The sequence below is a fragment of the Neomonachus schauinslandi genome, chromosome 2 (assembly GCF_002201575.2).
Source record: "Neomonachus schauinslandi chromosome 2, ASM220157v2, whole genome shotgun sequence".
In the NCBI taxonomy this organism is placed as follows: Eukaryota; Metazoa; Chordata; class Mammalia; order Carnivora; family Phocidae; genus Neomonachus; species Neomonachus schauinslandi.
The window spans coordinates 69,008,152-69,025,475 of NC_058404.1; the positions used below are offsets into that span (position 1 = coordinate 69,008,152).

The 17,324-nt window shown below is 35.9% G+C and overlaps 1 protein-coding gene across 2 annotated transcripts in view; it reads right to left on the minus strand.

The window, feature by feature from the left end:
* The window catches only part of ETFDH (electron transfer flavoprotein dehydrogenase), a 28,090-nt gene that overhangs the window by 566 nt on the left and 10,200 nt on the right, over positions 1-17,324 (minus strand). For both annotated transcript variants that reach the window (XM_021698990.2, XM_044912861.1), the window contains 7 exons: positions 16,731-16,808; positions 10,358-10,504; positions 8,529-8,669; positions 7,156-7,299; positions 4,342-4,510; positions 1,424-1,606; positions 803-1,024 (listed from right to left, as the gene is read on the minus strand). In XM_021698990.2, the coding sequence (XP_021554665.1) occupies positions 803-1,024; positions 1,424-1,606; positions 4,342-4,510; positions 7,156-7,299; positions 8,529-8,669; positions 10,358-10,504; positions 16,731-16,808 (1,084 nt within the window). The remainder of the gene's footprint in view (positions 1-802; positions 1,025-1,423; positions 1,607-4,341; positions 4,511-7,155; positions 7,300-8,528; positions 8,670-10,357; positions 10,505-16,730; positions 16,809-17,324) is intronic.

Here is a 17,324-nt window from a genome sequence, read left to right on the forward strand (position 1 = left end):
AACAACATTTAGCAATTTTTGAGTTCCAATTTTATATGTGTGTTACAACTAAAAAGACAAATTGGATCCAATGCTTACCCCTTGAAGAGTTTACAAACCAGTGTAAGGACAGAAATGATTTAAAAAGTCAAAAGACAGTCAGGGTCCCTGCCCTCAGAGTTTACATTCTAATTCTAGTCCCTCCAGAATATACTGATTTTCATATATCTGCATACTGTTCTACCATATTAGAGATCCAGTTCCTATTATAATTCTAATTGAAAGTTTACATTAAAGGATAGAGTATTCATGATGAATTTAATGTCTGGGACCATTTTTTGAGCTGAATGTGGCTATACCCTAATGTTTTAGTATATATATAATGTGTGTGTGTGTGTAGGAGCAGCCATGACAAATGATTTAAGTCATGTGAACATGGAAAGAGGTATTAGGTGTTCCATAATCCTTGGTCTGAGGGTAAGGGAAAGGCTTTTTTTTTTTTTTTTTAAACTCATGACCTGGAGATCAAGACCTGAGCTGAGATCAAGAGTCAGCCACTTAACCAACTGAGCCACCCAGGTACCCCAGGAAAGGCTTTGAGAAATGTCAACTGCATTAGGCTTACCAAAAATTCCCTATTACTTTAGCATTGCTAGAGTAAGAACCACAAAAATGAGTTTTCTAACGGAAGCTGGATGTACGGGGTCATTTACAGTTTCCATGCAGTGGAAGGAGACATTTCTTAAAATAATGGAAGCATATTTCCAACATGGTTAAAACAAATATGTGTGTTTCAGGAATGGACAGAAATCACATTACTGACCTGCAGGGCAGAATCGCTGCTCCGGTCCATCATATATTGACAGATTTCTATTTACAGGAATACTGTCGTCCTTTAAGGTTAAATGTGCTGGCTGGTCATGTTCATGGTTAGTACCACTCAGAGCCACAGATGACAAAAGGTCAAAACTGATCTGTCCATCGGGTTTGGGATACTCAATAGGTGTGCAGTCCTTGGCTGGCTTGAGCTGATCAGAGTCAGAACCTTAAACAGTTTTGAGGAAGATTTTGAATAAAAATAACACTAATGTAAAAGTACTTTCTCAAACATTTTTATGAAAACTTGAAGATATTATACCAAAGAAGTAAGACTTTAGTCCTCTTATAGTAATGATAAAGATTAAAGATACTGAATTTATTATTTCTCTAATAAAACAAGTTTGAAACAAAAAATTCACTTTATTACTTAATGGATCCTATTCGTGAGGTTTAAAAAAAATAAATTTTTTTTTTTTTAAAGTTAACTCTACCCTCAACATGAGGCTAGAACTCACAACACCAAGATCGAGTTGCATGCTGTACTGAATGAGCCAGCCAGGCGTCTGCATTCATGAGTAGCATGAATAATGATTATAATATTCATACTCAAATATGTTGGAATTACCTTTATGTTTTAGAGTCCACGGCTCCATTCCTCTCAATATCCAGTAAAAGACTCCAGTGTAAAGCATCCCGCCATATACACCCAGTATCCCATGGCAGGATGGTCTGATATTTCTAACAGTGTATAGCTCTTTCCACACCCAGGATTTCTTTATATTGTCTTCATATTCAGGTACATGAAGTCCTTTTGTTAAAAACATGAAATTAACTGTTAAGTGTCAAATTACCTTAAGGAGTATAAAATACTTTATCAGGAAGGTATTTTGCTACTGAAATACCTGATGAGTGAATCTTAAACAGGTGGTCATGTAAGACCACACTTGAAGACTCTTTCACATACAAATGCTGGCATCTTCCAAAAAGATAACCATTTGATATATGTTAACAGGTGGTAACGCATTTGATTTCTCAAACTTAGTAGTATGGAAAATTAGTTTTAAAATTCAGTGAACCTGAAAAGGTTAGAGTTCATGCTACCTATAAAAGTGAAAAATTTTTATAGTTGATTAAATGAAACACTTCTACCTGTTAAACGTTGAACTGTGCCCCCCCCCAAAAAAGATTATTTTCAAGTCCTAACCCCCAGTTATCTCAGGATGGGTCACAACAGGGTCACTGCAGATGTAATTAGTTGAGGTCATACTGGAATAGAGTGGGTCCTTAATCCACCAACTGGTGTCTTCATGAGATACACAGAGAAGAGAGGAGAAGACGGAAGCAAGAGATTGGAGTTATTCTGCCAAAAGCCAAGGAATGTCTGGGGCTATCAGAAAGCTGGGAGGGGCAAGAAGACTAAAGACAGGAGAAAGTAAGGTGCTATCAACACCTTAATTCTGAACTGCTAGCCTACAGAACTCAGAATAAACTCCTGTTGTTTTATGCTGTCCAGTTTGTACTTTGTTGTGGCAGCCCTAGGAAATTTATAATACCGAAATGGTGCATGCATTTAATATTTAATGGGACAAACTGGTTCTTCTTACTAACTTGCCCAAACTCCGTAGTGGCTATACACTTTCCAGTCACTGCTCTGTTCTGGCTCCATTCCCTTTCCCTCAGGCTTTAATCCTCCCTCTGTCTGGTCTTCGTTGATCTACTTGCACCAGTACTGTCTATGTGCTGGTACTGTGTGTACATGAAGTGTAAGTATGGCTTGTGGTCCCAACAAGGAAAGCTACTTGGCAAGAAAATGAGAAAAAAGTTCCACTACTCAACAATTACACTTCTTACCTATTCTGTTCTCTCTGGCCTCGCCTATGTTCTACCTATCCCCTTCCTCTCCCACAACCTAGGCCTCCATTTCTACAAAGACATTTGAAGGCATAATCAGGTTTCATATTTCTCCCTGGAGGAACATTTGTTTTCTGGAATTCTAAGGAATAAGGTTTATTTATCAAATATCTACTAAGTTGTTACTATGTGCCAGGGATTTGGGATTCCTGGTGAACAAAGTCTCTGCTCTCTTGGAGTTTTCCATCCAAGAGGCAGGAGACAAAGTTGATAATTATGTGCCAAAAGGGGGAAAATACTATAGGAAAAAAAAAAAAAACAGTCTGTTGGGGGAAGGGGTGGGCGTGCTCTGTGTGCAATTGCAAATTAACTGGTACAGTCCATATAAGGCCACCATGAGGGAGAGATCTGAGCAAAGGGGAAGGGAGCGAGGGAGTCAGCCATGAGTAAAGATCAAGAGATGGTCTTACAGTCAAGAAGCCAGTGTGGCTGGAATGGAGAGTAAAAAGAGATGAAATCAGAGGAGTGCGAAAACTTAGGCTTTTATTTTGAGAAAAATTGAGAATTACTGAACGGTTTTCATAGATTAAGGGTTTATGGAGGTAGAAGAGTTTAGCTCTTCCTCTCCACCAGAGCAGAAGGGTCACATCTATGGCTGTGCTTGCAAAGCCTGCAAAGGAAAAGGTGCTGCTGGATTCTGCAGTCTGCAAAGCTGTTCTGTTTTCAGATTGAAGATACTGCAGTGTTTCTGAGGTATCTTAGTGTGTATATGATACATATGAAATGTAACAAAGTACAGTCAAACTTGAAATCATTTTTTTTTAAATTTTTTAAAAAGTTTATTTATTTAAGCAATCTCTGTACCCAACTTAGGGGTCCAAACTCATGACCCCAAGATCAAGAGCCGCATGCTCTACCAACTGAGCCAGTCAGGTGCCCCAAACTTTATTTATTTTTTTTAAGATTTTTATTTATTAATTTATTTGACAGAGAGAGACACAGAGAGGGAACACAAGCAGAGGGAGTGGGAGAAGGAGAAGCAGGCTTGCCGCAGAGCAGGGAGCCCCATGTGGGGCTCGATCCCAGGACCCTGGGATTGTGACCTGAGCCGAAGGCAGACGCTTAACGACTGAGCCACCCAGGCGCCCCAGGTGCCCCAAACTTTAAATCATTTCTAAGTAGGTGGGACATCACTGGTACTATTCTACTTTTGATGTGAATAAAACAGAACATTGCGGGGCGCCTGGGTGGCTCAGCTGGTTAAGCGACTGCCTTCGGCTCAGGTCATGATCCTGGAGTCCCTGGATCGAGTCCCGCATCGGGCTCCCTGCTCGGCAGGGAGTCTGCTTCTCCCTCTGACCCTCCCCCCTCTCATGTGCTCTCTCTCATTCTCAAATAAATAAATAAAATCTTTAAAAAAAAAAAAAAAAACAGAACATTGATATAAAAATCTAATTACTGAGATTAAGTCACATAGTCATATAGTTCTTTGCACAGCATACATCTGAATGCTTTGTGAAAAGGGACAGATCTTTTAATGTCACCTGAAATATGCATAAAGACCTCAAGATTTTTAATTGTATTTATTTTCATCCTCTATCTATATACTAAGTGTATGTTTAAATAGCTTCTTTTTAAATATCTCAGTGAAGAACCTGACAATTTTCAATGCTTTAAATAGGAAGTTCTTACCTATTGTCTTTGATTGGAGATTTTCACTAGTTAGTTGATTAAAAATAGATTCTGCTGCCAAAATTCCACTTTTCATTGCTGTGTGGGTACCTTTGATCTTGGGAACATTCATGAAACCAGGACTACAACCAATGAGTAAGCCACCAGGAAAGGTGAGTTTTGGTATAGACTGAGGAAAGAAACATTCAAAGTGCATTTTTAGCTTAAACAAAACTGAATACTACAGATTATTATCATCTCTTAAAGTCTTCTAAAGCTGTAGGGAAAAATGTGAAGGGAAAAAATCAGAGCAAGGGCAGTTTTTTCCCCATTTCCTAAGAATGAGGATTAGAACTATTACTATTTTTCTAAGACTTTTCCCTCTTCTTCCCCATGACTAACCTATATGAGACAGATTTAGGACCATATTAAATAAAATGTTATTTTTACATATCCATGTCTAAAAATACTCCCTAAACCTAAACAACTATTATCTAAATTGTAATCTGCTTTTATGTGCATTCTCAGTAACACATGATTTACAAAAGGATGTTAACTCTATATGCCCTTTTTGTTTTGATATCTAGGGATGGAAACTTAGGTTCTCATCATGGCATCATTACAATTAGCTACTTCCTTAAAGAATATATTTTAATATATGAATTCATGATTATGGTTCTCAGACTGAATTCAATATTAGAACCACCTAGATAAAAGAGCATGAAATCAGGATCACAGAGTAGATAAGATGGGGGAGGGCTTTCTGGAATATTACTAGCTGAAAAGAGATAATAGGAATTTGGATAATGACAACACTTTTCTTAAATAGGGCTGTGGCCTTGCTAACACTAAGTTTGATTTAAAAACCAGAAGACTGTGAAGTTTAAGAAAAGGGCATGGATTACTAGTGCAAGGTCTTCCAAACTGGTGCATAAGTCCTACAAATAAAAGTCTTATGGCCCAAGCAAACATATTTTTACATCCTGGGAGAATCCTACCCTGTAGGGGCAGTGTTACTGGCAGCTGGGTATCTTGTTAAGGAACTGAGGAAAAGTTGCACTGAGAAATGTATTCTAGGATATTCATTAAACCACAAATTATTGGAAACCCTCCCGAAAAGGTAAGTTTTGGTACAAACTGAAAAAGAAAAAGTCATGTATATAGAAACAACCTTATTTATAAAGAGAACTGGTGGTTGCCAGAGGGGAGGTGAGTGGGGGAGACGGCAAAATATGTGAAGTGGATTAAGAGGTATAAACTTCCAGTTATAAAATAATGATTTAAAAATTTTAAAAAGAGGGAAAAAAGTCATGTTATATTTGTTAGCTCAAAATAAAATCAAATGTTTTAAATCACTGCTTAAGGTTCTTCAAAAACTTACTAGAACTAAATTTCTGAATCTTTGACTAACTGAAGCAGAAAATTTAAGTAAAAAGTGAGTGTGTGTGTATAAGTGCATGTGTGCGGTCAACTCTTCCTGCCATTCTAAAAAATCATCTGAGATGTTGAAACACACAAGGCAGATGTTTTTAAATACAGATCTGTATGTCCTATTGAATATACTGGGAACTTTATAAATTAAAAAGAGTAGAATTAGACTGACATGTATTATAGAGATTGTGCAAAAGAGCTGAATGGGCTTGAACATAGTTATGCAATTTAATAAATATTTGTTGCAAATGAATTACTACAGAAACAAAACCTCATGAGAAGTAATCCCATAGCAACAGAAGTTAGGGATACTGTTATTTTAAGATTCTAGTGATTACATTTATAATTTAACTATGATTTTACTTGACTTTATGAATTATTGTTACAGTAATAAAGTATTTGGAACTTCATTTTAAGGGTTAACTCCCCTCTCCCCCAATTTTCTACCATCTGTTACTTCTACAACAGAATTACGGAAAAAAAAAAAAAAAAAGATATCCAATCTATAAAATGGCTCCAGATTCCTAGAATATTAGAGACAGAAAGGATCATCTATAAAACAAAGGCCAGAGAAGATAAGTAACTTGCTTTAAACCACTTGGTATAAATTTTAGTAAGCTAATTTTTTAGATCATCTTACCTAATATTTTTACAGCAGTACTAACAGCTTTTATCATAGCTACCTAGGTTTTTTTATCTCATTGACTATATATACTTAATACATTAACATTTTTTTATAACCATGCTGTTTTATAGCTTGTTTTTTTTATTTTTACTTAATGTCGTATCTTTAACATCTTTTCCATGTCAACATCTGCAGATGTACCCATCATATTTTTAATGACTACAAAATTCTTTGTATAGACTTGAGCTACCAGTTTCTTCTTTTTTTGTATGTTATATGTATTATATGCTGTATTCTTTTTTAAAATTTAAATTCAACTAATTAATATATAATGTTACATTAACATAAGATTTATTATGAACATATACTAAAATAGACAATTAAGGGCAAAAGCTTGCCAGAGGCCACCTAAAAGGCATGGATGTTACTAGGTAGTTGGGATGAATTAATTACCTTTGTGGAAAACTAAATCTTTGTTTCCTGGCAGCAAAGGAATAAAAGAAAATATCTTTGGATCATATAGTTTTAATTTTCTGGCTAAAAACCAACCAACCAACAAAAAGCCTATAAATTTATCTCAAGAAATCAATATATTCTTAAAACTAAATTCATGGTGTAATTTTATTTAACTATGGTGTAACACAGTTTTATAAACACTAGATGCTCTGATTAAAGTTTCTTCCTATGACATAATTTTCTATTCTTTATCTGAATTTATTACATTATATTTTCAATGTTTACTTTATAATACAGAAATAAGAAAAAGTTGGATGAGTTACCTGAAAGCCACCTTCATTCAGGGCTCTGGCTCCATATGCAATCCTTTTTCCACCTTCCAATGTTGGCTGAATGCTGGGATGGTGTTTCCACCTCTGGAACTCTTTAAATGGACTCAAATATGGATTCTGGTAGTCTAGACCAACCTTAAAATTTTTATATTTAAATTTGGTAGATTTATACAATTAGACATTTTTATTTCAAATTATATCAAGCTAAAATGTGATCAATATTTATAATAAAACATGTATGTTAAATTTCTTGTATTCAAAGTACTTGGAGAAATATATGCAGTAACCCAAACTTAAATAAATGAATAAAATCTGTTTGGAAAAGAAAGGGTAAACAAAAGGATACCTGTGTTTATAATTGGCCAAACTTTAAAAATTTAGAACATATTAATAAATCATTGTGCTCTGTAAATAAAAGCCCAAATTAGAAAAATATTTGTAGGTAAGTGTCTAACATTATGTTTCTACAAAAGGAGTTGTAATTATTTTTCATTTATCAGTACCCATTCTAGTAATCAACTAATAAGCTATCTGTGGTACTAATGAGGCAAAAATGAAGAAACAGAATGTAATCATACTTAGAAAAAAGAGGACAAGAAATATAAGAGGTTACATTTTATAAGGCATTATCAAAATGCTGGAATTAATAACCAAATCTTTTTTGCTTTGAAAAAATTAAGTCACTGGAATCATCAAAGATGAGAAACTGAACACTTGGCTGGGTGTCAAAAAACACCAATAATGCGAAAACTTAGTAATGTGTCATATACAAGTCTAGCTATGACATTAAATTATAAAGCTGCCACCAACTGTAAGGTGCAGAAACCCTTATTTTTCCATTCCTTGCAATGTTCAAGATGTAGTTACTGCAAAGATGTAAGTGGCCAAAAAGGGAGAAAATGCTTACATTTTTTAAAAAGTTAAAAGATTCAAACCCAGTGCTGATTTCATTTTTCGTGACAGCATGCCATAGTGAAAAATGGGCTTGGAAGTCACGCAAACTCAGGTGTGGATCCTGCCTCTGTCATTTAATGGGTGTATTTGGGAAAGTTGTGTAACTTGTTTGGACTTCAGTGTCCCGTCAGTAAAATAAGGATATACATACTTCACAGGACTTTTATGAAACTTGTAATTCTCCGTGAAGCCTAGGGCATAGTGTTTGGCATTTAGTAGCTACCACCACAAAAGCTATGTGTGTTTAAAGCTACAGACCAATGCCTGTGACAGCCCCAAGCACTTTACCTACGGACAAAATTAGAAAGTGACCTTTAAATGAAAAGCATTCTACATGCTCCAGATTTTATAACACTGATGATCCAAGGACTCTAACAGTAGAGTTTTCCAGAATGGGGCATGTAACTTACCACAAAACCAAGGGCTACCAGAGGTTCGCCTTCATTTAAATGGTAGAGGAAGGAGCCTCCATAAGTGTGTCTGTCCAAGGGCCAGCCGACAGTGTGATCCACTCTCCCTGGTTTCCACTTCTTTTCATCAATAATCCATAACTTAAAAAAAGAAGTCCTAGGGCATTATTTAAATTTTTTCTACCACCACAATATATCAAACTTGCCAGGTTTTATGTCTTAGTTATGAAAATTTCAAGGGAAAAACTGTAATAAGAGAAGAACTTCACATATCAAGAAAATTGTATCAAATAGCAGTATGATGAACTGAACTAAAAAACAGGTCAGAAAAGCTATGAACTCTTTAAGAAATTTCTTTAAGAAAATGATTAGATTTTCAAACTGGTAAGACTTTCATGCGATTATAGGGAACACCACTGAAGAGATGAGGAAAACTTCTGGGGTGTTGGTAATGTTCTAGATCTTGATCTGGGTGGTGGTTCCATGGGTATGCTCACCTTATAAAAATTAATTGAGCTGTACACTTATGATCTGCTGCTTTCCAGTATATATGTTGTTCTTCAATAAAACAGCTTTTGCTCTCCTGCACTCCCCTTTTCCCAAATGAAACAAACTGTTCATCTATTTTCAGAATGGTAAGCTTTGTTTTTTTTTTTTTTTTAAAGATTTTATTTATTTATTTGACAGAGAGAGAGTGAGCACAAGCAGGTGGAATGGCAGGCAGAGGGAGAGGGAGAAGCAGGCTCCCCGCTGAGCAGGGAGCCCAAGGCGGGGCTCGATCCCAGGACTCTGGGATCATGACCTGAGCCGAAGGCAGACGCTTAACTGACTGAGCCACCCAGGTGCCCCTGGAATGGTTAAGTTTTAAATTTTTAAAAATTTCCATTTGAAATATCTATAATGATTTTTTTTTTTTTTTAAGATTTTATTTATTTATTTGAGACAGAGAGAATGAGAGAGACAGAGAGCACATGAGAGGGGGGAGGGTCAGAGGGAGAAGCAGGCTCCTCGCTGAGCAGGGAGCCCGATGCGGGACTCGATCCCGGGGCTCCAGGATCATGACCTGAGCCGAAGGCAGTCGCTTAACCAACTGAGCCACCCAGGCGCCCTCCATCTGAAATATCTAAAAATCAGATAATATTATGTGCTACGTGCAACCTACCAAAACAATAAAGCCTTTACTCACAATAAATCTAGCTATATACAGAATTGGAAATGTTCTGAGCTTTACCCCCCAAAAATTTAAACAGAAGCATTGTAATGAATCTTTTACACTCTAATAAGCCTAAGGTTTGGGAAAACAGAGATTGGATAAATTGAGAAAATATATTAAATTTAATCTAATTAAATTTTAGGTTTCAGATCAATACACTATGGCTATATTAAATTATCTTCCTAGTGCAATTTTAAAGAAACAATTCTTGTAGGATGTGGTCACCCTACAAACAGCATAGGGGTATTAAGTCAAATCTTATTAGGACAGATGGCATTACAATGAAAAGAAATTCATATTACAAATATTTTTGTGATTTCAAGCAATGTTTCTTAAAACAACACACAGAAACAATTTAGGTAATAATGGAATTTGATTAGTGTGTTTCACTATTATAAAGCATTGCCTAGATGAATATACTTGGTGCTAAATTTGATTAGTAATATTTTCTAGCCCCTTAAAAATATCCCAAATATTTTTAGTTATGATGAACATTTCAAGTGAATGAAAAATATAGCAATTATAAAATTATATCAATGTTACAGACTACATTATAATACAAATGAGTTTAAACTCCATAGTTTAAAATTAAAATTACAAAAACAAATCCGGATACCTCCTTCAGTCCAATTCCATAGGTTTGGGGATCACAATTGGCTCGCAAATCAAACTTCTTATATAGTTGCTTGGCTAGATGTCCATGGCACCCCTCTGCAAAAACTGTGACTTTTGCATGTAGTTCTAGTCCTCTCTCAAATGTTGTCTAAAAAATAAAAAAACTAATGTTAAATTGCAGCATTTGACAATTCAAAAAATATTCACAATCTGGTCAGTTTTGAATTGAACTATGATTCAGGTATAGAAGAAACAATACAAATACATAATACTAGAAATAAAACTACTGTTGTAAGTGGAATCTAATTTAAATTTTATAATATATCCTGTGTCTTTGTTGTATTTTTCTTTTTTACTTCCAAAGTACCCGAATGGTTAAGTGTGTAAGAATTAAAAAAGCAAATAAAGCATGCTCATGCTAAAAATATTCTCTACAAATGAAAATAAAGTGAAAAGTGAAAATCCATTTCCCCCCTGCTCCTGGTTTTCCAGCTCAATCATCTGAAGCAAAAAACACTATCAAAAGCTTTCTTGTGAATCATGACAGAAAATTTCCATGAATAAAAAACCATATAGAGCCTATTTATATCCTCTAACACAAGTAGAATGATACTAAATATACTCTTTAGTTACTTGCTTTTTTCACTTTAATTTTACTTGTTCTCTATTGCTGAATGTATATTCTAAAACAGAATTTTTTTTCCAAGTGGAAAAAAAAGCCATAATTAAAGTCTTTACCTCTCTTTTGCTCTCTGTATTTTGTACTTACACCTACCACAAGGCACTCAATAAAGTTACTTAATAAAGGAATACAGAATAATCAGTGAAGTCTCTTATGAAATATATCTTTTCTGATAGTTCTCTATTCATTCTATGTGCATGTCTGTGTATATGCAAAGACAAAAAGTAGTTTTACACTGAGTTTTATAACTGTTTTCACATTAGTTGAATGTATACACCAAGAAAAGAATTCTTTTTTTTTAAATAGAGAGAGCTCACGAGGAGGGGTTGGGGCAGAAGGAGAGTCTGGAGAGAGATTCCTAAGCAGGCTCCATACCCAGCACAAAGCCCGATGCCGGGCTCAATCTCAGGACTCTGAGATCATGAGGTGAACCAAAATTAAGAGTAGGGCGCTCAACTGACTGAGCCACCCAGGCGCCCCTAAAGCATTCATTTTTAATGCTTGAATAGATTCCCCTAATTTTTCAAATAATTTTCAATACTGGGACATTTAGGCTGTTCTAGTGTGTTTCACTATTATAAAGCATTGCCTAGATGAATATACTTGGTGCTAAATATTTTCAGTCTGAATGGTAAGAATTATCTCATTATTAATTTAATAAATTAATTGATTACTACAAAGTCTGAACATCTTTCACACATTTATTGGTAACTATTTTTTTCTTGTGCAATGCTTATTAGTGTCATATATATGCATACATGTATATTACACTTACATACACATCCTGTAATTTCACTCAGTATCTTTTTATTTTGTTCTTGCTTGCTCACTCTCATTATACTTCACTCATCCATAAACCATGTTAACAATCCAGTATGTACAGTTTTACCCAAATATCTAAACACACATACCTACTGAGATACATACACACTTAAGCTTTTTTGGTTCCTGATTTATTTTACAAAAAATAGGATAATTTAATACTGTATCTTACTTTTCTCACTTAAGAATACTTCATGGAAATCTTTTTACATCATTGTAGAGCTCAAATCTTTCTCTTCAATGGCTGGATAGTAGTCCATGTGAAAATACCATAGCTTATTCATCTATTCTGCTAATGTTTAATAGCCATTCACTCTGTTCCCAGTTTATTTGTGACCAGAAACAGTTATAAAACATACACCCTTGTGTATATACCTGTATCTATATATATATTCTTTTTTTTTTTTTAAAGATTTTATTTATTTATTTGACAGAGAGAGAGATAGCGAGAACAGGAACACAAGCAGGGGGAGTGGGAGAGGGAGAAGCAGGCTTCCTGCCGAGCAGGGAGCCCGATGTGGGACTCGATCCCAGGACCCTGGGATCATGACCTGAGCCGAAGGCAGACGCTTAACGACTGAGCCACCCAGGCGCCCTATATATAGATATATTCTTATAATATTGGTGCTTTTATTCCTGTAAGGTAGATTCCCAGGAGTGGCACTGTTCGATCAAAGGGCACACCTATTTTTATTTTACAATATTACCAGTTCGCTTTCCACCAGCAGTGTATAAGAAAAGCCTTTTCCTACAGTATGAAGGTTACCCTACAACCCAGCAATTGCACTAATGGGTATTTACCCAAAGATACAGATGTAGTGAGAAGAAGGGGCACATGCACCCCAATGTTTACAGCAGCAATGTCCACAATAGCCAAACTGCGGAAGAAGCCAAGCTGTCCTTCAAAAGATGAATGGATAAAGAAGATGTGGTTCATATATACAATGGAATATTGCTCAGCCATCAGAAAAGATGAATACCCACCATTTACGTCAATATGGATGGAACTGGAGGGTTTTATGCTAAGTGAAATAAGTCAATCAGAAAAAGACAATTATCGTATGGTTTCACTCATATGTAGAATATAAGAAATAGTGCATAGGATCATAAGGCGAAGGAAGGAAAACTGAATGGGAAGAAATCGGAGAGGGAGATGAACCACGAGAGACTCTTAACTCCGGGAAACAAACTGAGGGTTGTGGAAAGGGAGGTGGGTGGGGGGATGGGGTAACCGGGTGATGGGTATTAAGGAGGGCACATGATGTGATGAACACTGGGTGTTATACACAACTAATGAATCACTGAACACATCAAAAACTGTATGTTGGCTAATTGAATTTAAATTAAAAAAAAAAAAAAGAAAAGCCTTTTCCCTACAGTCCAGTTACTGAGAGATATAACTGTTTATTTTACATTTTTGCTAAGTACAGTGCTAAGTCACTGTTATTTTAAGTTGCATTTCCCTGACTACTGTTTTAAGCACTTTTTCCCTTTTTGAGTCAAGAAATATTAATGAGTACCTACAGTGTGCCAGGTTTTATGCTAGGCAATGGGAATACAGAGATGAATAAAAGTCAGGTCCTTTTCCTCCAGGCTAGTCATAGAGGGAGATATTAAAGAAATACATGAGCATATAATTACAAATTATGATTAAGTGCTATGAAAGAAAGCACAGGGTGTTATGAGAGGGAATAAAAGAAGGAAACTGTTAGGGACTGGGTGAACAGGAAAGACTTCTTTGAAGAAATGACATTTAAGCTGTGGACTCTGAAGAAAAGATACTTAAGTATCTTTCCTTATGAGTTACAGTAGTCATCTGGATTTGCTCTTCTGTGAATTGTCAATTTTTTAGATATTGCTCATTTTTCTAAAATGCTGTCTTTTTTCTTAATGTATATGTGCTATTTGATATTATGGGTAATAAAAAAATTTTCCCCCAATCGACTGTTTATCTATAGACTTTATAGTAACTTTGGTATACAGAAGTGTTTAATTTTTATACAGTTAAAAAGGTCTGTCTCTTACAGGTTTATTATTTCTTGTCTCTGTAGGATGGCTTAGCTTCCCTTTAGGTTATAATTGTAATCTAGGTTTCCTTCTAATTTTTTTATTGTTTTAAGAAATCCTCAGAATTTTTTTAAAAAATAAAGGCCCAACTCTATTTGTTTCCAGATGGCCATCTGGTTTTCCTGGCATCAATTATAAAACAATTCAATCTTTTTTTTTTTTTTAAAGATTTTATTTATTTGACAGAGAGACAGTGAGAGAGGGAACACAAGCAGGGGGAGTGGGAGAGGGAGAAGCTGGCTTCCTGCTGAGCAGGGAGCCTGATGAGGGGCTCAATCCCAGGACCCTGGGATCATGATCTGAGCCGAAGGCAGACGCTTAACGACTGAGCCACCCAGGTGCCCCTAAAACAATTCAATCTTGATGAACTAAAATGTTACTTAATATATTTCAGCTTCCTCTTAGAGGCAGTATGTCCCCTAGTTTTCAAGGGGCAGGCCCTGGAGCCAGCCACACTGTTTATATTCAAACCCCAGCCCCACTATTTATAGCTGTCTGATCTTGGGCAAATCACTTAACGTCTGAAACTTAAAAATGTCCAAATCAGAATTCTTATAATAAGATGGCCATTAGATGTGGCACAGAGCTACTGAATAAGCAGTAGGACATAGGATTCTGGACTTGGGTATTTAGAGCCATGTGACCAGATGTGTGTATGCCTTCACAGCGTGCTCATGACATTCGGTTACAAAGGTGGTGTGAGAAGCCAACTGTGTCAGTGCTGCCTACTAGGATATCAAGTAAAAAAGAGAAGTGATTACTGGGTTGACAAGGTGGGATATTTGTGACTCCGACAAGCTGTTTCAGTGAAATGGCAGGGAAGAAAGCCTAACTAGGTGTGTTAAATAGAGTGGAACAACAGAATAAACACAGTTCTCAGTTCTCCCCACGTCAAACCTGTGGTACTAAAACAGTTATTTTAAAAATTTAGATTCTGGAGCTCATATCACCAAGACTCCATGTACTCTTCTATGTTTTTATATCTATATGAATACAATATAGGAAAGATACGTTTCTTTTTTCTTTTTTTTTAAGATTTTATTTATTTGTCAGAGAGAAAAGAGAGCACAAGCAGGGGAAGCAGCAGAGGGAGAGGGAGAAGCAGGCTTCCCGCTGAGCAGGGAGCCCGATGCGGGGCTCGATCCCAGGACCCTGGGATCATGACCTGAGCTGAAGGCAGACACTTGACTGACTGAGCCACCCAGGTATCCCAGGAAAGATATGTTTTTATAACTACAAAGCCCAAAACACAAAAATTTACTTTTGAACAAATTTGAGAGCGTACAAAAAATGACATATCAGAATAGTAGAACTTGTGTGCCTCAGTTCTGTTGCAATATTAAATATAAAAATCTTAAAAGAATAAAGTACACTTTAAAATTAAATGATCACGGGCGCCTGGGTGGCTCAGTTGGTTAAAGCAACTGCCTTCGGCTCGGGTCATGATCCCGGAGTCCCGGGATTGAGTCCCGCATCGGGCTCCCTGCTCAGCGAGGAGCCTGCTTCTCCCTCCGACCCTCCCCCCTCTCATGTACTCTCTCTCATTCTCGCTCTCTCAAATGGATAAATAAATCTTTAAAAATAAATAAATAAATAAATAAAAAATAAAATTAAATGATCACAATACAGGAAAGAATAACTATAACACAGGAAAGAATACAGGAAAAACAATATTCTTTTATCATTATGAAAAGCAGTAGGAGATAATAGTTGTTTACAAATCTAGCTATGCACCAGAATTCTTTGGGGGCTTGTTAAGAAATAGCTTCTTGGGCCTACTATAGGACACAATGAGTCCCAGACCTCACAGAATTCCAATGAAACCAGCCAAACACTTAGAAGAACAATGAAGTAGGTAAGACTCAAGAGTTTTGCCACTTGCTTATCTCTAAGCAGGAAGTAATGAGAAGCAGGAAAATCCGCTGGAGGAGACTCAACTAGATTCCCCATTGTATTCAAGAATGGCAGAGAGAAGGATAAATTCTAAGTTAACAAATACTTATTGAGGACCTGACATGACATGGCGCTATGGTAGGCACTGGAGTAATCCTCCATGATCTCTGCCCTTATGGAGCTTATGGTCCAGTTGAGAAATTACGACGATGAGCAAATAAATATGAATTGACAAATTAATTTACTGAGATGTTAATTTATGTTTTGTTCTGTTATTATGGGAAAGCAAGGTGTTTTTTTCTTATCCTTTCCAAGGAATCTTACACAGTGAGAGATCCAGATCCGGAGAGGTTTTCTTTTGCAAATTCAAAAATAAAAGTTGTAAAACCTGAAAACCATCCAGGATTATATCTGAATGAGAGGAAAGCAGTCAGTTTGATATTTACCAAGAGATATTAAAATCACTCAAAGACTCTATCAGCATTACTAATAGTAATGCAAATGATTCTTGTCCATAGAAATGAGAATTATGGAAGTGGCAATGCAGTTGATTGATGACCTACATATATGTATGTTTTTTTAATTCTCCTTGAACTGGCTGTAACATATTACTGATTCTGTCATTTATTAATGAGTGAAATAAAATCTTTGTCCCATGTTTGTTTTATATATTTATGAGTCATGTTTTTATCTTTAAAAAAACTATTCTTAAACATGTTGTATCTTCTTGTCTAAGTCCTTTTTAGTTCAAAGATGCCTCTACATTTTTTTAAGAGAAAAATTCCACATTAATAATTATATTCTAACATATACTTTATTAATGTGCAGTTTGTAGCAAAGCTAAATTATTGCATTTAAGTTGATTCTTTTTTTGTCAGTTTGTTAAGCACATAACTGTTAAAATGTTTACCTTTGGTGCACCATCCTTTTGTATCCCTACATCGTTAGTGGCAATTCCTTTTACACTGCTATCTTCGTGAAAAAGTACCTAAAATGAAAACATATTTGGTTATCACCTTAGAGGATTCATAACCAACCTGAAAAGAAGCGATATTTAAGAAAGTGAACATGTTCTCTAGATTACAGAAATAACAGGCTTTAACATGTTTAGGCAAAAAAAGAGACATGTTTTAAAGATAGTCCCTTCTAGAGTATAAAAGAACACAGCTCAAACAGTTGGAAATGAAAGAAATGCCACAACCTTGATGAAGAAGAAAAGGGGGAAGCTACTACAGAGGTCACTTAAGAAACCAGTGAGAATAAACAAAGAGCTCTGAAGAGATCAGGTATCAAAAACAAGTATACAGACCCTGAAATCAGGGCCTCTAACAAATGAAGACCATCAGTGTTGCGTGGGAAGAGAACAGTGTCAGGAAAGCCTCTGTTCCAAATGAGCTAAGATCCCAAAAAAACAAAAACCAAAGAAAATGAAACAACAAAACAAAACACAAAGAGGTTCAAGACAGTCCGAAGTTGATTAATTTCCAGAGCACGCAATATTGGC